Source organism: Octopus sinensis, linkage group LG1 (assembly GCF_006345805.1).
Source record: "Octopus sinensis linkage group LG1, ASM634580v1, whole genome shotgun sequence".
NCBI classification, from domain to species: Eukaryota; Metazoa; Mollusca; class Cephalopoda; order Octopoda; family Octopodidae; genus Octopus; species Octopus sinensis.
In genome coordinates this window covers 188,969,849-188,993,150 of record NC_042997.1, presented here as the reverse complement: position 1 = coordinate 188,993,150, position 23,302 = coordinate 188,969,849, and the positions used below count along the sequence as shown (strand labels likewise).

Genomic DNA, 23,302 nt, shown 5'->3' with positions numbered 1-23,302 from the left:
TTAAACCTTAAGAAACTGATGGAAAAGGATTTCAACACAACCTTAACTTCTTTTAAAATACCTTGTCTAATTACATGAAACCCTTCAAATAATTTCTTGTACCTGCGGCAAAGAATATCTATGAATGAAACACTGCTATATGCTCTTTACCTTTTACTTTCTCAGCCATTTTGACGATGGGCTTCTTTCAGTTTCCATCTACCAAATTCACTCACAAGGTTTTGGTTGGCCCAAGGCTAGAGTAAAAGACACTTGTCCAAGACTGTGTGGTTGAGAAGCAAGCTTCTTACCACACAGCCACACCTGGGCATTTTTTTTCAAGAAGTGGGCCACATGATGATACATGGACCATCATCTGGAAGCCCACACTAATAAAAAATTTTAAGTAATTTTTTGGTTTGGTGTGCCATTCAGAAAGTCCCATGAGCAGCAGGTTGCCAATGATTGCTCTAAACTCTTGACAAATAACATGACTAAAATACACAAAAAGACAATTCCACTACTTGCAATACCATAAATTCAGAAGCAAAAAGAGGTAACTTTCCAGTTAAAAATAGAAGTAGACAATTGTTCACCACTTTTGCACAAACTTTACATAACTTTTAAAGACTCAAAGGTCAATTCCCTTTTCAAACCCAAACATAGGCAAATCAAACTTGCCAAAATTGAGTTGAGAATATTTATCAAGTACAGTTGCAATGTAATTAACCTTAACCCTTTCGTTACTGTATTTATTTTGAGATGCACTGTGTTTCTTTCAATTAATTTTAAATATAACAAAGAATTTAGTAAAATAACTTAGTTATCATTAAGCTAGTGTTAGGAACATAAATTGTGACTAAGGTTTGGTGAAAGATTTTAATTCAAAACTGATGAAAACAAGACAATTGGACTACAGAGCCAGAGCCGGTTTCAGCCGGGTTGGTAATGAAAGGGTTAAAATTAGACAAGAACAAAAGTAGAGCAATGGCACCAGAATGTAGTTTTACAACCTCAAAAACACCACATCATCTTATTTCAATACGTAATTCAATATAGTATCTACTGTTTTTATCAGTATATTTGATTAAAACTTAAACTTCAGGAATAAATTTACCACAATCAGTGATCACGATACCAGCATAATAACAAATACTAGGAAATTACTGTCACACCATGACAGTTCTTATAGAGTAAAAAAGGAGAGTGACCCTCCATGCGATGTCTTCAGAGTGAAATATGATGGGGCTGCTAATTTATCTTCATTTCTTTTTTATCCATATTTTTCAAATTGTAAAGGTAATTTATGAACACCCTGTGTATACAAATATATATATATATATATAACTTAATATTATGTACTATATAATCTCTGACAAAGCCTAGAGAAACACCCTAGTACCTCAATTTCATCGACCTATTACTTCAATCTACTTGAGTAATAAAGGTAAAATGAGGTATTTTTGCCTATTGGCTGAAACAGCTGTAAGCTATTTTCCCAATTTATATTCATGTATGTTATATTGTAATAATTACTGGTATCTTTATATATTAATATATTTTATATTTTATATGTAAAGCAAATGTTATAAATGTATGTTTATTCTTGTAATTGTCAGTTTAGTAAATAAATAAATAAGTTAACATAATATAATGTCTAAAAGTTGATGAACCACCCATTGATCCCTTCCATTTTCTTATTGCTCTCTCTCTCTCTTTCTTTCTTTCTTTCTCTCTCTCTCTCTCTCTCTCTCTTCTCTCTCTCTCTTCTCTCTCTCTCTCTCTATATATATATATATATATATATATATATATATATATATATATATATATATATATATATGTATGTATGTATGTATGTATGTATGTAAGTCGTCTAAGAGTCCATGAGTTAGGAAAAAATGCAACCATATACCTGTCAATAGAGTGGGTATATTAATCGAAGTGTACAGGATTATATATCAATTACAGCCAGTCTTGCTAATCAGTTTTGCATGAGGAATTCAGTCACCATATTTTATTCCATAATGGCTACTTCTGATGAACACAGAGTTACATAATCAGACTGTTAACTAACACTCCATTAAATTCCTAGCTGAAAACCAATTTTTAGGTCATTAACCAATATAGCCTTATTGAAATTAGGCTACTTGCTGGTCCCTCTCTCTCTCTATCTATCTATCTCTTATTATCATTATTATTATTATTATTATTATTATTATCATTATTATAGTATAGATTACTGTATCTAGTGGTAGTATAGACTAAATTTTTCGAAACCATGATTATTCTTAATTTCTGCTCAATCTCCCATAGGTGGGATGTGTACATTAGACGAAAGGAAGATTTTGTAGGTTTTTGGGAGGAGTAAACCACATCCAGTACCTATCTCGAATATTTTGTTGAGTGCTGTGTTTTTTGCAGTGTGTTATTAAAGCCCTATGATGCCACCCAAATGCCCTACACCTTCTAAGGCTTCTGGCAGTGAACCTAAGCACCAGAAAAACGTTATGACGCTCCATGAGAAAGTACAACTGTTGGATATGTTCTGGGAAGGTAAAGTTATGCTGCAGAAGGTTGCTATCATGTTGTCAACAAAAGCACCATACGCTACATAAAGAAGAATGAGGTGACAATCAGGACCACCGTAGCAGTAGGTTTCTGTGAAAGTGTCAAAAAGATAACAATAGTGAGAAATAAGCACTTCATCAGGATGGAATCTGCCTTGGCATTGTGGATCAGTGACCTCAAGGAGAAAAACATCCCCTTGAATGGTAACATTATTCGCAAGAGGAGATGGAACAGAAGGTACGGAAGAACTGCAACCAAGACCATTAACAGCACCAGAGCCCAAAGATTTTCAAGCCAACAAGGAATGGTTTGACTGTTTCCAGAAACGGTTTAAAATAATAAAGTGTGTTTCCCTGCATGGAGAGACAAAGAAATCACCAAGAAGTACCTTGAGACTTTCAGGCAGATCATCATGGACAAGGGAAATAGGTTTTCAATATGGATAAGACTGGCTTGTTCTGGAAGGAGAAGCCTTCCAGAATGTACATCATGAAGGATGAAGCCAGAGCCCCAGGATTTAAGAAAGAGTGATGCTAATTATGTGTGGCAATACTGCTGGCTTCATGATGAAACCAAGATTTATCTACAAGCCCACAAACCCAAGGGCCTTCAAAAATAAGAATAAAAACCTGCTGCCTGTCCACTGGATGCACAACGCCAAGGCCTGGATTACCAAAAGTCTAACTTTGAATTGGTTCCACCAATACTTCATCCTTCAAGCCAAAGAATACCTCCAAAATGTATGCATGGAATTCAAGGTGTCACTTGTTATGGATAATACTGGTAGTCACTCTTTGGATTTGAATCATGAGGGAGTCCAAGTTCAGTTTCTCCAGGCCAACAATACCTCCCTCATCCAGCCTATGAATCAAGGTGTAATCCATGCCTTCAAGGCACTTTGCACTCAGAACTCTCCAACACTTTGTGGACGCAATGGATTCAGATGAGAATTTCAAGTTAAGGAAGTACTGGCATAACTTCACGATCGCAATGTGCCTGTCTGTCATCTACACGGCTCTTAAAAACATGTAAAAAGAAACCCTCATCACATGCCCGAAGAAGATGCGGCCGGAGTGTGTCCAGGATTACGAAGGCTTCTCACCTGAAGATATTCAGCACGAGGCTGTCAACAATGCGATGAAACTGGCAAAGGTACTTGGTGGCAAAGGTTTTGATGACATCAACACAAGATGAGGTCAATGACCTCATCAATGCCCACTCTGAAACCCTGACAGACAAGGATTTGTTAGAGTTAACTAAGCCTGCCAGTGAAGAGGAGGAGGAAGTGCCAGATCCAGAGGAAGAGGAGGATGAGGTGAGCCTGGAAATCTAACATCTGTCCAATAAGAATTACAAGGTAAGGCAGATACGGGATCCCTATATGGTTTTCTCTCTCCAATTGAGAAATGCTACCAATGCTGCCATGTAGACATATAAAATTCTCCTCACCATCATGAAGAAACAATGACAGCCACTTCCCATCACAATATTCCTCAAGCCCACCAAGAAAGCCCTGCAGGAAGATACGGCAACCCCTAAAATACCTAAAGAAGAGGTATCACTTGAAGAGCATTAAATCTTCTTTGCTGTGCAGTTATTTCATTATTTTCATCATCATCGTCTTAAATCAATATCATTCATTTTGTACATTTTACTTTATTTTTTATTAAATTATTATTAAATATATATATATATATATATATATAACATCATATTTTGATATTTATAGTCATTTTTATGGACCACGTCCAATATTTGGAGATTTTCACTATTTGCAGGTGGTCGAGGAACGTAGCCCCCGCGAATACCAGGGCACTACTGTATATATATAAAGTTGCTTAGAGGATATGTTAACCTCATAAAGGAATGTTTATATCCAAGGAAACACTGTTCTATACTTAGTGTTTTGGAGAAATGAAATTTCCTTAAATAAATAGGTGTATCAGGGTGTTTCAAAAAATTTGATATCATTTCACAATCTAATAACTTTGCCAGTTTATCTTCAAATGACTTCAAATTTTAACAATATGTGTAGAAACAGGTCAAAATTTTATGTTTAATGTTTGATATTTTTATCTTTTCAGGTATAAAAATGGCATTCACCAAAAGAGAAAAGGTGTTTTGTGTGCTGGAGTATGCTCAAACACAGTCGAACAAGACTGTGTAGCGTGCATTTGTGAGAGAGTACTCTTAAAGGTCACCAACGGCAATGCAGATTTGGACATGGCACAAAAAATTCAAAGAGGAAGGCTGTCTGTGCAGAGCAAAAGAATCTGGATGACCACTAACATTGGAAGAGATGGTCGAGTGGGTTTACCAAAAACTCTTGCGAAGCCCCAAAAAGTCCATAATAAGAACAAGTCTGGAAACCCAGATTCCTACAATGACAGTTTGGCATGTCCTGAGAAAATGCTTGCTAATGAAACCCTACAAGCTGCAGCTCATTCAGGCCAAAACGGCAGAGGACAAGCAAAAGCGCAAACATGGGGCTATGTGAAAGGTCTGGTCTATGTCCCCACTCTTCCTGCAAGTCTAGAGGGACTCGAGTAGAGAATCACTACTACGCTGGAGACTGTTACCCAAGACATGCTGCAGTGAGTTTAGGAGGAGCTGGACTACCGACTTGGCGTGTGCCATGTCTCAGGTGGTGCGCATATTGAACATTCGTGAAATCCACATACCATCAAATTTCTCATTCAGATTTGGAGGAATGAATCATTAAGTTTGTTTAGTTTCATTTACTTTGACTCTGTAGTTTCTGTGATATTTACAACTCAAATGATATCAAATTTTTTTAAACATCCTGTATTTAGAGCACAGTTATTCAGGTCTCTGTAGAATAGTCTTAATGGTAAAAATTTCAATTTATTGACTTTTTTCTTTCCTGTAAAAATCAGCACGAACTTTCTGGACAACCCAATAGTAAGTACAAAAAATTTTATTCAATTTAATGAGTATGAATATTTATATTCACTCCTTAATGTCTTTTATACAGTCAATTTATAAGTTGCATATGTGAGACTTAAGTTACTTCGAGTAACCTGAACATGAAGACGGCTAGTTAAGCCAGCATTTGACCTGGCAGCAAAGTCAAAATTGGAAGAGTTTGCAAGAATATTTGCATTTTGATAATTTCACTTTCTGCAACTGGTTATGGTGTAGGATTGTTTGTGTTTCAAAGCTTATTAGTCCTACATGGCACTGTCATTTTGGTTTTTTGAAACACAGACACACACACACACATATACATATATTTGTGTGAGTCTGAGTGCATTTATATATACCGTAAAAACCCATGTAATTTACACACTTTTTTCCACAAAAATAAAAATAAACTTTAGTGGGGGGTGTAAACTACATATAGTATATTGTTCCACAAAGGTAAGATCAACAAAAAAAGTACTTTATCTGGTGAGTGAGAAATATTGTTTAATGAGCACAGTGTATATTTATAGAAACTAAAGAAAATATATATATATATATTTATCAGCAACTGACCTCCTTTAACTGCCCACAGAGACAATGCTTATAGACCCAATATTATTTATGGCTTAAGTAAATCAGGTAAATTGCATATTACAACATATGTTGTAATATGCTATTTTATGGAGTAATAAATTATTGGTGCATTAACAGTGTCTTGTCTCAGTCTTATTTTGTAACACTGAATACAGCTAAAAATTTTATTCAACACTGTCTGATAGAAGACAGATGTAACAACTATATAAACCTACCAATAAGTTAATAATCAAGCTAGCTGCCAAAATATGTTATAAGAAGAAAACTAGTCTATCTGAATTACTTAATTCATAAGTTTATAAGAGGTATCAGCGTAGATAATTACAGAGGGTACTCAGATGCCGATTAAGTCCCAACACAAACTTGAAACTAGTCCACCTGATCCATATTTTTCTTTTCATAAAGATACTGCATATAGAGAAAAGGTATTTACATCTATCTACTACATACTGTGTTAGCTAAAATCTATCAAAATCAAATTCGATGACTGGCATCCATGCTAGTGGAGCGCTAAGAGTACCATACGGGCGTGAATGTTGTCAGAGCAACAAGCTGGCCTCCATGCTGATGGCACGTAAAATGCACCATTCGAGCGTGATCGTTACCTGTGTCGCCTTACTGGCACCTGTGCTGGTGGCATGTGAAAAACATTTGAGCGAGGTCGTTGCCAGTACCACTGGACTGGCTCCTGTGCAGGTGGCACGTAAAAAGCACCATTTGAGCGTGACCATTGCCAGTACTGCCTGACTGGCCCTCATGCCGGTGGCATGTAAAAGCACCCACTACACTCTTGGAGTGGTTGGCGTTAGGAAGGGCATCCAGCTGTAGAAACTCTGCCAGATCAGATTGGAGCCTGGTGCAGCCATCTGATTCGCCAGACCTCAGTCAAATCGTCCAACCCATGCTAGCATGGAAAGCGGACGTTAAACGATGATGATGATGATGATGTACTCTGTAGTACAGAATAGCACAGATGCAAAACACTATGAATAGCACATTTAATTTTTAAATAAAAATTACATTTTTATGCAAATGAGTTGTAAACAAGAGTACTTTTTTTTTTAATCATACACAGGGGACGGGAATCAAGAAGGTGAGTTTATAAAGTGGAGGATGCAAAAAAGAAAAGGTCAAGAAACACTGATCAAAAGAAATACAGAACGTTATTCAAAATACTTTCGGATCATTTCAAGTTTTGCGCATTTTTCTTTACAAGGGAGAGCATAAAAACGCATCCAAAGATGGAGTTTTCTCCCTTGCATAACATTCATGGAAATCGGAACAAGTTTTGCTCGGACTATCGTAAAAGATTTTTATTACGTCAAATCGGCAACGCAAATAATTTTCTCTGATAATGCAATGGATATTCCACTCAGTATGAATCCATTTTGGTTTTCGTTTTTTGAAGGAGCACTATGTACAGTCGACTGTATCGAATAGTGTATATTAGAGATACGGAAGGATGGAAGGAAAAGTAAAAATATACACTGTCGAAATTCGAATCTGGAAGGATAAACACCGAATATTATATCTTTAGGCTGACACTCTACTGCTGTGGGTGTTTCGCCGTCAAATAATTATTTACCAGCAAAATAAGTGATATTGGCACAAAGCCACAAATTTATACAAAGGAACATAATCGAACGGATCAAACTTTTCATATTGGTTACTAACTTAAACGAACACTCGAAGCTGTGCATGAGACGATCTACGACGTTTTGCAACGGGCATACAACAACAACAACGATGATGATGATGATGACGACGACGACGATGATGATGACGACGACGACCCTTTCTACTGGAAGCACAAGGTCTCAAATTTGGGGGAAGGGATTAAGTCGATGACATCGACTCCAGTGCTATAAAATCTCCACAATAGCAATGAACAGGCACTTATCCAGTACTGAAAGCAGAAACTGAAGGTTTCATATTGGCAACACAAGATCAAAGCTTGCTCACAGAAAAATATCGGGCTAACGTTCTTCAAAACGGTTCTGACCCTAAATGCAGATTCTGCGATACATTTGGCGAAGCAATAGACCATCTGGTCTCGGAATGTCCTGTGCTGACACCAAACGAATACAAAATCACCACAATAGGTTAGGACAGTATTTACATTGGAAAATATGTAAACACTACAAAATCAGCACTATTCTATTCAAGGAAGTTAACAAATATATAGGGAAGGTAACAAATTTCGTCAAGGCATGTGGCTGCGAGTACACGTCATTGACAAAGCCAAAAAAGGTCGAAATGCACTTGGTGCTCTGGCGAGGCGATTTTTCGTCTCCCTCTGATAATATAGTATTAAAAACACCATATATATCGGAGGGAGACGAAACATTTTTAACACAGCACGACTATAACAGGTTTTTATCTCCGACAGTATACGGTCATTTACTACATATATATGTACTCGATCAAGGCCTGTCTGGGGCTAAACTACAGCTACTACTAACACTACTACTACTTATTTATTTATTGCCCACAAGGGGATAAACATAGAAGGGACAAACAAGAACAGACAAACGGATTAAGTCGATTATATCGACCCCAGTGCGTAACTGGTACTTAATTTATCGACCCCGAAAGGATAAAAGGCAAAGTCGACCTCGGCGGAATTTGAACTCAGAACGTAAAGCAGACGAAATACGGCTACGCATTTCGCCTGGCGTGCTAACGTTTCTGCCAGCTCGCCGCCTTAACACTACTACTACTGCCATACAAGAAGCCAACGACGGAACCTCTTGAGGTCACTCGACCAGCAAGCATGAGTAACCAAATCTCACCCATCACCATTAAATCAGACCCTGTTGACTTTAAAAAAGGAAATCACGCATTGGATAATGTAGTAGTAGATATAGAAAAGACTCGATAAGGGCCGAACTAAGGCTACACAACAACAACCGGTATACAACGAGTCAAAGAGAGCTTCTAAGATTTAGAAACTCTTTTAGAATCTAAACTGTAGCTTGCCCTGCTAGAAAGAGAAATAACTGATATACAAAATAGACTGGATAATGAAAGGCTATCACACGGCACGCCATATGATAAATTTTTTCCCCTGTAGAAATAAAACACATCCAGAACAACAGGACCCGTGTATCGCGTTTCCCACTAATCATATTAATCGTTCGACAGACTGTACATGCTCGTTCAGAGTTGACCTCTGGCTAAGCAGCAAAACAACACTGAGATATATCTACATGCGAGTTCACTAAAGTTGTTAGAGCATCGGGTAACATACCTTCCAATATTCGTTCTGTCTCTCGGTGCGTTCAATTCAAATCTGATTGAGGTTAACCTTTTTTTTTTTTTTTTTTTTTGCTTTTCACCACTTTGAGTCGATACACAAAGTACCAGTTCAATGCTAAAAATTACTTCTTTTTCTTCTTATATCGATTTGGGTCAAACCTGTAAGAAGTATGTAATCCTTCAAGATTACATACAGAAGACGCCGTGTGTCACAGCTGTGTACCTACTCCCTCAGAAGTAGAGGGCTCGAGACAAGGCAAGGTACATATAATAACTCGCATAACATTTACTCACACAAAACTGCTTTAATGCAAAAAAAGGACACATCAGATAATGTAGTCCGAGGAAGGAACCTTTAAAAAAAAAGGACAGTCATGGTTGGGACGACTTCGATCAGAGGTTTGCTCAATAAAGATTGACATGGAACCTAACTACTAATATATCTCATACAAACACAATACCACCACTGGTATTGGTCCCATGGGCCATTGAAGTAGCCTCTACGTAGTAGACCGACCTGTTAGAAAAAAACAGGCAAAATCTCCCGCATATACTACCCCCTCTGTCTTAATAAGGAATGAGCCAGGCCCGTCGCCAGACTTTGGTGCCTGAGGGTGCTTAAGATCATTCTGGGTTGACACTAATTAGTACTACTGCTTAAGTGGAGTTTAGAAATAAATGTATCACTATAAATCTGAAGCTACACCAATGAATAGTGAGGGGACAGTGCTATCCAATGCAACCCCTTAACGACGGACATGGAAAGTACAACTAGGTAAAGTAGTACTGGACTTCAAAAGGGACGGTATGGTCATGACTGGTATACCTATTTCTTTACTACCCACAAGAGGCTAAACACAGAGAGGACAAACAAGGACAGACAAACGGATTAAGCCGATTACATCGACCCCAGTGCGTAACTGGTACTTAATTTATCGACCCCGAAACGATGAAAGGCAAAGTCGACCTCGGTGGAATTTGAACTCAGAACGCGACGGCAGACGAAATACGGCTACGCATTTCGCCCGGCGTGCTAACGTTACTGCCAGTTCTCCGCCTTCTATGACTGGTATACCTGTTTCTTTACTACCCACAAGGGGCTAAACATAGAGGGGACAAACGAGGACAGACACTCGGATTAAGTCGATTACATCGACCCCAGTGCGTAACTGGTACTTATTTAATCGAACCCGAAAGGATGAAAGGCAAAGTCGACCTCGACGGAATTTGAACTCAGAACGTAGCGGCCTCCTATGACTGGTATACCATGAACACAATGAACATAAATCTACTAAATCAGAGCCAACTTGGAGACAAGCAACAACAATCTTACTATGAGATAACGACGATGATGTGCGGTATAGGACTAAAGTAGAAATATCACTGACAGAAAATATATTTTGTGCGCGTGTAAGAGTATGTTTATATGGGTGGGTGTTCTAATTGTAAATTTAAATGTACTCTAGCACCTCGGAGAAATGTGCCCCGCGAAGTGGAGTAAATTGCTGCAGTGAGTGTCGCTGACCGTTATCCGCGACAACATCGCGGTCATTACCGGTGTGAGCGGCTAAGCACATCATTTGTTTTGGGGGTGCGGTCCATCGCCCTCTCCACATCCATCTTGCGTTGTTTTACAACCCCACCACCACTTTTTCTTTTCTTATCTGTCTTTCGTGTTTGTTTGTATTTAAATGTTCTAATAAAATTTGGATCTCTCAAAAAAAAAAAAAGAAAGAATTTTAAAAATATGATTTTAATAAATGGGGTGGAATGGCGGAATCGTTGTTGGTGAAGCGAGGGACAAAATTCCTAGCAGTATTTAATTATAAGTCCTTCACTTCTGAATTCAAATCTAGCCGATGTTAACTTTCATCTTTCCAGAGTCGATAAGATAAACTACTGCAATTGATTTACATTACGAGACATGAATGAAATTACACGACAAAAATGTTCTTCAAGGGTTTTAGTATTGGTTTGTTTGTTGGTTTTGTTTGTTTTGCGTTTGTGTTTTTTGTTTTGGGGCTTTTTTTTTTCTCTCTCAGAATATTATGCAAGCTGGAGTCTTGCTTCGAATCAGTTTTGTAAACTCCCTCAATGTTTTGTCGTTCGTAGTGACGACAGTAATAGCTTTTTGAAATAGACTTCCGTCCTCTTCAAAACATCTAAAAAAAAAGAATTATAACTGTACCTACCCTTATATAACTGCCTGATGAACTACGGTTCTAAGATATCAATTCCAAAAAATGAGGTTCCAATCAAACGGATTTGGTTAAATAGAAATATCCGTAAAAACATTTAGACTACAATGATACCACTTATCAGAAGCTCGTACTTGTGATGTGTTACTTTCTTAAAATAAATCTTCTAACAAGTTTTACTGCACTGTGGGAATGCACATATATTGTTTATATTAGCAGAAACAGTTGCTGTCGAGTGCTTTTAGAAGAGTGTCTGTGTCTCCTGAAGTTCTTCACAAACTGAACTGCTGCATGTTTATTTTTATTAACAGATGTTTTCAGATATAGAATTAGTTAAGAAAAATAGATCTCTGTCGCTTTCCACTGATTAACTGAATTACTTACTCAATGAATTAGCATGTAAGTGGCAAAGCATTCCACAGACGCTTGTACCCTTAATGTAATCAGTACGACACAGTGTATTTTGGATTACAGATACAATTCATTTGACGAGCTCCCACAGTTTCCGTCTATCAACTTTCACTCACAAGAACTTGGATCGACCAGAGACTATTGTTAAAAAAAAAACACTCGGATCTTTTCGGTTTGACCGGCAGTTTTTTAAAATAATTTCCATGTAACTAAACACTTTTAAACTTCGTATACTGGTAGAATGTGTTTATAAAACATCTTTTTTCTCTTGGCTTTATTGAGAAAATTCTATGGTTTGTAAGATTTTTTTTTCTTCAATTTCAACCAATCAATGACGTCTATTGAGGTGAAAACATTCTGTGCCGTATGAAATGTCCCTCGTTTAAAAAATAGATTGGGTTTATTTACATTTCTGAAAAAAAAAAGATACCCTTCCTCCATCCCTAACCCTAAAATAGATTGAAATGCAATAGATCGATACTAGGGTCATAATTATAGGTGACAATTTCATATGAGACCGCTAGAAAAAACTGCCGTTCAAACCGAAAACATCCAAACACTCTTTACAAGGCGAACTTTTTAACCATTCGGTCATGATACTGCGTCCATACTGAGATCAATGATATTATCAATGGCTAGATACAATGTTGGAACTCATCAATCATTGCTGTCGTGTTTTGGATCATCAGCTGAATATCTTTCTTCTCGCGGTGAGTCGTAAAAGATTTTACTGGCCGGTTAGTTACTCTTCAGAATATTCTAGATAACTTGTCTAAATTGGCCCAGTTTGTAATCAAATTCAGGTTAGTTATAATAGAATCTCCTAAAACTATAAATTTATGGCAAACTTAGCATTTCATTATCTTTACTAAACAGAAATAGGTGCAGGCGTGGCTGTGTGGTAAAAAGTTTGCTTCCTAAACACAATGTTTCGGGTTCAGTTCCACTACTTGGCATCTTTGGCAGGTGCCTTCCACAAATACACAAAGGTTTGTGTATTTGGTAGACAGGAACTGAAAGAAATTGTTGTACTTATGTCCAACCAGTGTTTGCTAACCGGCGTTTTTTGTTGGGGTTGGGGTAAACGCAAAGGCATACACATGCTGTTATATGTGTGTGTGTGTGTGTGTATACATATATATAGTGTGTAGCGAATCTTGCATGTATGAAGTAGATTCGATCCACCATAGCCAAATTTGAATTAACACTGCTACAGAACTTTTCCCACGATGGAACAATGGTTTTTCTCTGACAGCAGTTTTTACATTTTCCAGATGCCTTTAGCTGGCCAAAATAATGTCTTCACCAAAAGCTAGAATAGATAACATGGACACCAACTAAATCTATCGTTCTCGATGATACATCTATCCTTCTGGATCTTAATATAAGCCAGCACATCCCAAGCAAAAATCATTCATTTACCAGCCGGGTGACCGACTATTCAACCAGCAGTCAGTCACATCGTGACGACTCAACGAGATCTGGCTGACCAACCTCGGTCAGAGGGAGAAATGAAGTTAACTATCAGCAACTTGAGACAACACCTAACAATTCTCTCTAGCTCTTACAACATCATTCTATCTGTCTCAGCATTTACTACTAACAATTTGTGTACGCCAAACCAAGCACAAAAATATTCTCCCACATCTAACTTTAATTTCGCATGCTTTTGGATTTATCAACCTGCCCGTCGAGGCAAGGTATTATAAAGTAATGGTAAGTTCCGTAACTTAGCCGTTCGGCAAAAAGAAGTCGATGGAATTAGTACCAGGGTTTTAAAAAATAAGTACAGTACAGTACAGCGGTCGATGTGTTCGACTAAACAGTCAAGGCGGTGCCCCAGCATGGCCGCAGTTCGCTGACGAAAACAAGTAAAAGATAAAAGGAAGGGTAATTATCTTCAATCGCACTTTTGATGCCCTTGGAGAAAGCATGAACGTGTAACGTGAAAGGATCTATCATCGAAGCACTGGCAGGGTGTCGAGATCCTTTCTAGTCACATACAAAAATTCTTGTAGAAAACAAACAGACGAAACTCAGGTTAAAGGTGAACAGACAACTTGGTTTATTGATTCATGGTTGTACGTTGTCTGATGGGGGAATAGACAGCCTCTGATATACTGCTGGTGTTGGTCGTTGAGGTTGGTTGAAGTTGGTTGAAGTTGGTGTGTGGCTGTCAGAGCCAGGAAAACCGTGACCGATCGCAGTGCTGTCTTGAGCCGAAGAGAGAGATTTGAGGTTCGCGGGCTCGAGAGATGTTTTCCCGCACATGCGCATGGGGAAGACTTCCGGTGGCCACCCGGAAGTAGTCCCATTCTGCGCATGCGCGCCGAACCCTACACTGTAGCATCACTACAGGGCTCCCCTCCGAGTGCGAAGTACGGCAACCAGAATATTGTGGTGGTGCTGCAGAAACAGAAGGCTTGCCGATCCCCCAGAAGACTTGGTACATACTATTATACAATAAGAAACATTTTAAGAAAGTTAAATGTAAATTGTTTTTGAAAGTTTCTTGGGCCAATGCACTGTTCTGCCCGATTTTGTAACATACGGTGTGCTCGGGGCACCCGTTGACGGCGAGGGTGGTGTTGTAGGAGCCGGTGAAGTGATTGTGCAGGTGAAGGCGTTTGTGCAGGTGAAGGCGTTTGTGCAGGTGAAAGTGTTGTTAAAGGTGCATAGGTGGGTGGTGTCAAGGTTGTCATCAAAAGATGAAGACGTCTCAAAATGTGCCTTTTTTAAACGGTCCACGGAAACGGTCTCCGAACGACCATTTATCTCAATCGTGAAAACCTTTGGTGTGCGAGAAAGCACACGAAAAGGTCCTTTATAGGGAGAAACAAGTGGGCCCTTCACAGAATCGTCCCGAACAAAAACATGCGACCAGGTGTTCATATCCGGTGGAAGATGGGACGGTGGAGATTGCTTTCTGGGAAGCATGGGCGGAAGGTTTGAAAAATATTCCCGCAGTCTGGTGACATAGGTCGCCGGATCATGGGGCGGGGAAGTGTCTGGCACCAACATCGTACCGGGCAATGCCAGTGTGGTACCATACAGCAGCTCTGCAGCAGAAAACCCCAGGTCTGCCTTGACAGCAGTCCGACAGCCGAGAAGCACAATGGGCAGAAATTCGATCCAGGACTGTGGGTCCGAAGAGGCACGAAGAGCGGCCTTGAGCTGTCTATGGAACCGCTCAACCAATCCATTAGACGCTGGATGGTAGCTTGTGGTGTGGATATGGTGCATACCCAAAATTCGCGACAATTCGCGAAATAGCGAGGCCTCAAACTGTCGTCCACGATCAGTTGTCAATCGGGACGGGACTCCGAAGCGAGAAATCCAGTTTGAAACGAAAGCTCGCGCAACAGTCTCAGCAGAAATGTCTGCTATCGGAATGGCTTCTGGCCAGCGGGAGAAACGATCGACACAAGTTAATAGATAAGAGAACCCGCGACTCACAGGCCATGGTCCAACCAGATCGATGTGGACATGGCGAAAACGGGCATCCGTGGGGGGAATTGTCCAAGCGGGGCACGAACGTGCCGTTGAATCTTGGATCGTTGACACTTGGAGCAGGTGCGTGTCCAACAAGTAATTGTGCGACGCATATTCGGCCAGAAAAACCGAGCAGTGATTAGTTTGAGGGTGGCAGCGATGCCAGGATGTGATAAGGAGTGCAGTGCTTCAAACACTGAGCGTTGATGGGTCTCAGGCACCAGTGGCCTGGGAGATCCAGTTGAAGTGTCACAAAGAATGGTGCCTTCGGCTGACGGAAGCGGAAGGTAGGAAAACTGGCAACAGGAGAACTTGGGAGAAATTAAATCTAACGACGCCAAAGGTGGCTGCTCTCTGCGATATGGCAGCTAAGTCGATAGCAGCAGGAGACGAAAGGGCGCAAACTGGAAGGCGAGAGAGAGCGTCAGCAGGAACGTTCTCTTTTCCAGGTATGTGTCGAATGTTGCTAGTAAATTGAGAGATAAAATCCAGGTGCCGAAAAGCACGGGGTGAGAGTTTGTCCGTTTTTGAAAACAGGGCAAACGTAAGGGGCTTGTGATCCGTATAGATCACAAAATCTCGCCCTTCAAGTTGATGCTGGAAATGACGAACCGATAGATAGATCGCTAGGAGCTCACGATCAAAGGTGCTGTATCGTCGTTCAGCTGGTTGCAGTTGACGGGAAAAGAAGGCTAGAGGTCGAACATGGTCATCCACTGTGTGTTGTAACACAGCGCCAATGGCAGTGTCCGATGCGTCCACAGTCAAAGAGAGAGAAGCACCAGGAACTGGATGTGCAAGCAAAGAAACAGAAGCCAGCTCCTTCTTAATGGACTCAAAGGCTGTCACTGCCTCAACAGAGAGGGTGACTTGACTGTCCTTTCTAGGAGAGTCCTTTAACAGCCTGGTGAGAGGTAGCAGCTTATCTGCACAACCGGGAATGAAGCGTCGGTAGAAATTGACCATCCCTATAATGCCTGAGCTGGCGCAAGGAAGTGGGGGTGCGATGCGTTGAATGGCATCGACTTTTGACGAGAGGGGGCTGATTCCAGTCGAATCAATATGATGCCCTAGAAAATCTATGGAAGAGCGTCCGAAAACACACTTGTCGGGGTTTATGCGTATGCTATACGCGCGAAGACGCTGGAAGAGTTGAGAAAGGTGCCGGAGATGATTTTCTCGTGTGTCGCTCGCAATGAGTATGTCATCGACATAGGCAAACACAAAATCAAGACCGCGGACAACCTCATCAATGAAACGCTGGAAGGTGCTAGTAGCATTCCGCAAACCGAAACTCATGTACAAAAACTCAAAACACCCAAACGGGGTAGTGATTGCAGTTTTTGGAACGTCGGCTGGGTTGACCGGTATTTGGTGGTAAGCGCGTATCAGATCGACCTTCGAAAAAATGGTACAACCATGGAGATTTGCTGTAAAGTCCCGGAGATTTCTAATCGGATAGCGATCGGCTATTGTGACGGCATTGAGGCGTCGATAGTCTCCAACCGGGCGAAAATCAGACTCGCCCTTCGCGCCAAATGAAGGGGAGATGCCCATGGGCTGGTGGAGGGGCGTATAATGCCAAGTTGAAGCATGTGCTCAAACTCGGCTCTGGCCGTTTTAAGCCGGTCTGGCGCTAGGCGCCGGGGGCGTGAGAATACAGGTGGCCCATTGGTGGTGATGAAATGGAGGGTCGAGTGGGTAGGATTTTCCGGTTTAAAGGCAATGTCCACTAGCTCCGGAAATGAAACCAAAAGAGAGTGAAAAGGGTCTCCAGAGGTGGCAACAAAGAATGTCGGGCTAAGGACCGCAGTGTGGAACTCCCAGTCGGTGTAGAGAGCGACGTCGTGCTATCAAGAAGCCTCCGACGCCTGACATCCACCAATAGGTTAAACCTATCCAGGAAATCAGCGCCGAGAATAGGATGCGGGATGTCAGCGATGACGAAAACCCATCGAAAGTCTCGCGAAGGTTGAGGTTGAGGCGCAGCGAAATCTGACCGTAAGTGGTTATGGGAGACGAGTCAATAGCATGCAAGACAATCGAAGAGCGCTTCGGCTTGTCTGCAGCCAGACGAAGGGGCCAGATGCTGCAACAGGAACCGGTGTCTACCATGAAGAATGTCTTCGACACCAGATCTTTTACATAGAATGCACGATGTTTGGGAAACGAGATGGAAGAAGGTGACGTGCTCACCTCCTCCGGATTTAGTTTTCCGAGGGCTTGAAAGTGCACGGCTGGTACACCGATCTGCCCTTTTGGTAGAGCGACTACGACTGCGTTGTCGGCGCTCGATCGCACGGGATAGATCGTCGATTCGCCGCGTGAGCGCATCAATCCGCTCGGCTAGTGAAATTTGCGCAGGGCCCTTATACATGCACAGAGGCCTCGCGATGGAGATGGATTCGGAAATTCCAGTATTCCATCGGCCATCGTGGCAATCTGAATATTGCTCTCCCCCGAACGTGTGTTGCGGCGGAGGATTTCTGCTTTCACAGACGCGTATGTGGCATCCGGTGGGGACTTATTATTAGATCCCTGATCGATGCGGCGAGTCGGGGATGTAAGCCGGAATATAGCAGGTGCAACTGCTGCTGTGGAGAAATGGCATGTGCATTAAAATACCACTCCACTTGGGCAAACCACAGGCCCATATCCCCCGTAAATGAAGGCAAACCTGAAGCCATGCCTTTGTCGGAAGGAATCTGTGAGAAGGGGGCAGAAGGTATGGTCTAGAAGTGGAGAGAGAACACGTGGAACCGAGAAGGCAATTCAAAATTGTGTTTGTGTGTGCACCTCGTGGGTAGCAAAAAAAAGGAATAGGTGTGTACAAGGAAAACAAAATACAGAAAGGAAAAAAATGAATGTGTGTGTGTTTTCTTTTTTCTTTTTTTTTTTTTTTTTTTTTGTACTGTGTGCGATGAATAAGGCTATTTTACCCACCTCGCCGTGCTGAAAAGGAGAAAATAGGAAAATAAATGTGAATTTCCGCGCTCTTCGGCCCCAAAAAAAAACCTGTTCGCTGTGTCTTCTTCTATCCTGTTCTTTTTCTCAACTAGGGGTCACCAATTGTAACGTGAAAGGATCTATCATCGAAGCACTGGCAGGGTGTCGAGATCCTTTCTAGTCACATACAAAAATTCTTGTAGAAAACAAACAGACGAAACTCAGGTTAAAGGTGAACAGACAACTTGGTTTATTGATTCATGGTTGTACGTTGTCTGATGGGGGAATAGACAGCCTCTGATATACTGCTGGTGTTGGTCGTTGAGGTTGGTTGAAGTTGGTTGAAGTTGGTGTGTGGCTGTCAGAGCCAGGAAACCGTGACCGATCGCAGTGCTGTCTTGAGCCGAAGAGAGAGATTTGAGGTTCGCGGGCTCGAGAGATGTTTTCCCGCACATGCGCATGGGGAAGACTTCCGGTGGCCACCCGGAAGTAGTCCCATTCTGCGCATGCGCGCCGAACCCTACACTGTAGCATCACTACAAACGTCAGAGGTTCCTATTTTCACTCGCCAAAAAAATCTCAGGTTTCACGCCTATCTAAGGAAGAATAATTAGTTTACCTAGATTGCAATCAGACGAAGAGAATACACTATTATTTCGGCCGAATGATGTTAATAACTTCTGGTTGTGTTGCTTGGCTTGTTAGAACAAAAAGTAGCTTGTTGAATGAAAGCATACGAACTCATAAACACACACGTGCACGTACGTAAAAACTGGATGACTTGAATGAACCGATGAATACACACACGCACATACACACCATCTATATACAGACTCACACTTGGAGATTTATACATAAAATAAATAAAAAAAATAGTTATATAGAATACTATTTTACCAACATTTATATTGGCGTATATACACAATACAATAAACACGCACGAATGGCTATGTTGTGGAGAAAGAGATTTGGATCGATATTGTTAGTTAGCGCTATGTTGCCGGTTATTTATTATATGTACCTAAACTTTTTAATTAAATACTTAATAGAAAAAAGAAACAAAGATCACAAGTTAGACTTCGTATAAATAGGAACAGAGGAAATGGGAACGGTAGGGATAGCAGTGTTACTTTTAATAGTCTATAAACAAGCTAAGATAAAACTTTATCAATACATGCATGAACATGAATAATGTTACTGTTGAATTTCCTCTATGTGTGTTTATTTATTTCAATATGTGTGTGTGTTTGTGTTAAATAAAAGCTAATCAGGTACAGACAAGTACATACATATATACATACACACAGACGTAATTACGTAAATTCTATACATCCATAAATATATGCTTGTGTGTATGTGTGACTATGCTTATAATTTAAAAGATGATTGTGAAAGTTGTGTACATAAGAAATATATATACAATCTATAATAATTACAGCTAATTCACTGAATCCGTTACATTTCTAATGGGAAGCTATATACATATATATAAGACTGACATCTATTTACATACACAGCTATGAATAATAGAACACGAGCCAATGAGGCAGCTTCTATGAGGTTATTTATCGAGCAGGATATGGCAGCGAAATATATCTCATTCTACACTTTACCATCTTACAAATGGAAGGACACCTTGGACAATAAGATAAAATGGGATGGTCGTGGCTGGAATGTTTTTGTTTATAGATCTGCTCGATCAGGACTAACTTGTAGCTATCAAAATAGAAGTATAGGGAACAATTTGGATTTGTAAACAGAAACTATATTATACAATTGGATGTGAAGAGGAGAAAGAGCAATGCGTTCGGTGTGTTGTAATATCGTTCATAGCCAAACTTCATTCTTCAAACAACACTTAGGGAACCGATGTGCGTATGTGTGTGCGTCTACTGATCGAGACAGGCAGACAGATAAATAGATAACTTTATTGGCCACACAGGGCTAGACGCAGAGGGGACAATTACAATGTAGAGTTTTTCTTTTCGAGGGGGACAAAGAAAAATATGTCCTTTACCTCCGCCGAATTTTCAACTGTTAGCATATAACAAATTCTCATCCAGACTGATCCCAATGCTGGAGGTTCAAGAACCAAATAAAGTGCCGGTTTTCAATCCCGGAGTAATCCTGATTCCAAAAAGGTATTATGCGTCTATGTAGAGCAAACGTAGACTGAGATACAGGGGTCCCGGGCGAACGGACAGACAGAATTTCACTTTTATTATTATTATTGAGTGAGAGGGCAGTGCATGCCATATAAGTGACACTGGGGTAAAATATACGAAGCCCAGTATACCCATCAGGGTACACCAGGCACATGCGTCACAACCATATGTACGCGACATGGTGATCTCATATCAAAATAAACAGCGCACGACCTTGCAGGTGGGGTCCAGTTAGAATTTTGTTCTGGTCAAGTAGCCCATCCCACTCAAAAGGTCCCTGAATAAGGATTGTTTAAGGATGTTGAACGAACCACCCCTGTGGATTATCCAAACCCTCAAGAATTCCTTTCAATACACGGCTATGATGCTCCCCCACTACTTCTGCTCGTGATCAGAGATGCACATATCGTCAGCCACTAAGGGACATGCTCAACTGGTTAGGGCCAAACAACTGACAAGTAAATATGTGGTATTAAGCAGAATATTTGCTGTAACCCATCTTTTATACCAAGACAAAACAGTGTACATATCACTTCCAATCAGTTAAGATCAGAAGCCATGAGAGCCACTGTCTGGTATTGCATCAAGGCAGCCCTTATTATTATTGTCCGGACATTGCTGACTTGTGGAGTTATGTCGAACAGCTGCTGTCACGTGTAGGACAGATCAGACTGTCGTCCGATTCCATAATGATGATTTCCCCGACACCCTACTTTAATCGGGCTGCAATAATAATGATGATGATGATGATAATAATAATAATAATAATAGTATAAATTTCGCAGGTCCCTAACAGGAGCCCGACTCCTTCAGGCTTCTAGAATGCCGAATGTATATACACATATGTGTGTGTATGTGTGCACGCACTCACATAAATGAATAAGGAGAAAAGTATGCGTGTGTTTACTAAATATTTACGAGAAGAGTGACAGTAACTTCGAAGTCAAGCGAAGGCTAGCTGGTCGAAACTTTCAAGGAAGCATTACCACCACTCTTCTAAAAGTTTGATAAACATGTACCCTACAAAAAGTAACGAGTTTATTGATAAATTGTTTTTATATATAAATTGACATTAAAACAAACATTAATATGGTACTACATGAGAACAGTGGACCCGGTGCGCGCACTCGCGCATCCGCGCTAGCTAGTCATGACTAGTCGATCCTTTGTGTTTTTGTGTTATTTACTTTGTTTAACAAAAATTATTTATTTTGTGTTTTATTTACTTTGCTAGTTAGTCGTTGTAGGATCGACTAGTCACGACTAGCTAGCGCGACTACGCGAGTGCGCGCACCGGGACCACTGTTCTCAAGTAGTACCCATTAATATATATATATATATAGGTTGAAAACTCACAAATTGTTACTGAGTTTCACTATCGGCCAAAGATCGTTAACTAGACCCTTTTAATTTGGGATAAAGTATGTGAACGTGCCAGTTCAACTTCCACGAGAACATAAAAGCGCGCACGCACACACACACACATATATCCATGAGGTTGGGCCCTTTATGGATGAGAAACTATTGGTTACTCTATGACTGGACAAAGATTTAACTACATATAAATACATTACTGTTCTTAGAGTGTGCTTCTTCTTCAGATACGACGTTTGCTTGTAGATTTATATTTATATATATATATACACACACGTATATAAATAGATGGAGAAATACGAACACAAAACAAACTTTGTACTTTCCTTTCCTCCCCCTTTCTGTCTCTCCCTCCCTTTATGTATCTCTCTCTACATACATACATACTCAAAGAAAGGGAGAGAGACAGAGCGAGAGGATGGAGGAAAGTGCAATGTTTTCGTTTTTTAATCGATTTCCTACATTCTCTATTCTCCGGGAACAATCAGAAAATTAAACAAAGACAATAGAACTGATAATACAGGTGATACGACACGTAGATAGATAACTTCTGATCGAGTTAAGCAAGTTTCAAAAAAAAAGAGAGATTATGGTCGATAATGAATTGCATTATGGGTTGAAAAAATAATTATAGCGCCGTATGTGAGTGTGGTTCCATATGTACATGTGTGTTTTGCTGTAATTTTGTTTGTATTTAATGTATGTGTTTGGGAAGAAAAAAAACAGCTGCTACTTACAGGTCAATATAACCGAGTGGATTGCCGTTCAACCAGCTCTCAGCGCGGTTAAATTTCGTATTGGGGTCCAGGACTAAGACGGAACGTAGATGCAAATGTACGGATGTATAGTTCCAATAAAGACAAAGGATGGAGTAAATGTCATCCTTTTGTGTCTGCGTAATACTGTTTTCTATGTTCAGTTCGGTATCTGTATCCGGATCTCCGTCTTTGGCAGCGATTGACAGCTTATCGTTGCTTAATTTTAACACTGTATACATACATAGATGTGCAACCTGCTCCACCAAAAGTTGCTGAATCTCTCTATACACATCCTTTCTCTCTCTCTCTCTCGCTCTCGCACGCGCGCGCTCTCACACATATACACACTCAATTGCTCTGTATATATAAACCTTAATCTTCCACCATCTCCTCACTGCTGAAAGAAAATACTTCAGCAGCAACTTAGATAAAAAGGAAAGCAAAACAACGTATGGAAGAAACATTGACATGAAACAAAAGATACTTGCTAAATCAGAATATAATGCTTTCTTCAATAAGAGAAGAACTCTAATACATTTCGATAAATTAGCAGGGTTTCGATGTTTGGGTAAACTTTTTTTTTATTTTCTAACTTGAATTTTGTTATTGCCAAAGTGTAACTCGAGATCTT

At 40.3% G+C, this 23,302-nt stretch overlaps 1 protein-coding gene across 9 annotated transcripts in view; it reads right to left on the bottom strand.

The window, feature by feature from the left end:
• The window catches only part of LOC115219484 (protein transport protein Sec16A), a 163,589-nt gene extending 140,597 nt beyond the window's left edge, over positions 1 to 22,992 (bottom strand). For 4 of the 9 annotated variants that reach the window (XM_029789666.2, XM_029789672.2, XM_036507760.1 and 1 more), the window contains exon 1: positions 22,651 to 22,991. In XM_029789666.2, coding sequence (XP_029645526.1) covers positions 22,651 to 22,910 — 260 coding nt within the window. In that variant the 5' untranslated portion in view covers positions 22,911 to 22,991. Of the gene's footprint in view, positions 1 to 22,650 lie in introns of all 9 variants that reach the window. The other 5 variants (XM_036507762.1, XM_036507759.1, XM_029789680.2 and 2 more) reach the window with 2 other exon arrangements.
• Between the last annotated feature and the right edge of the window lie 310 nt (positions 22,993 to 23,302).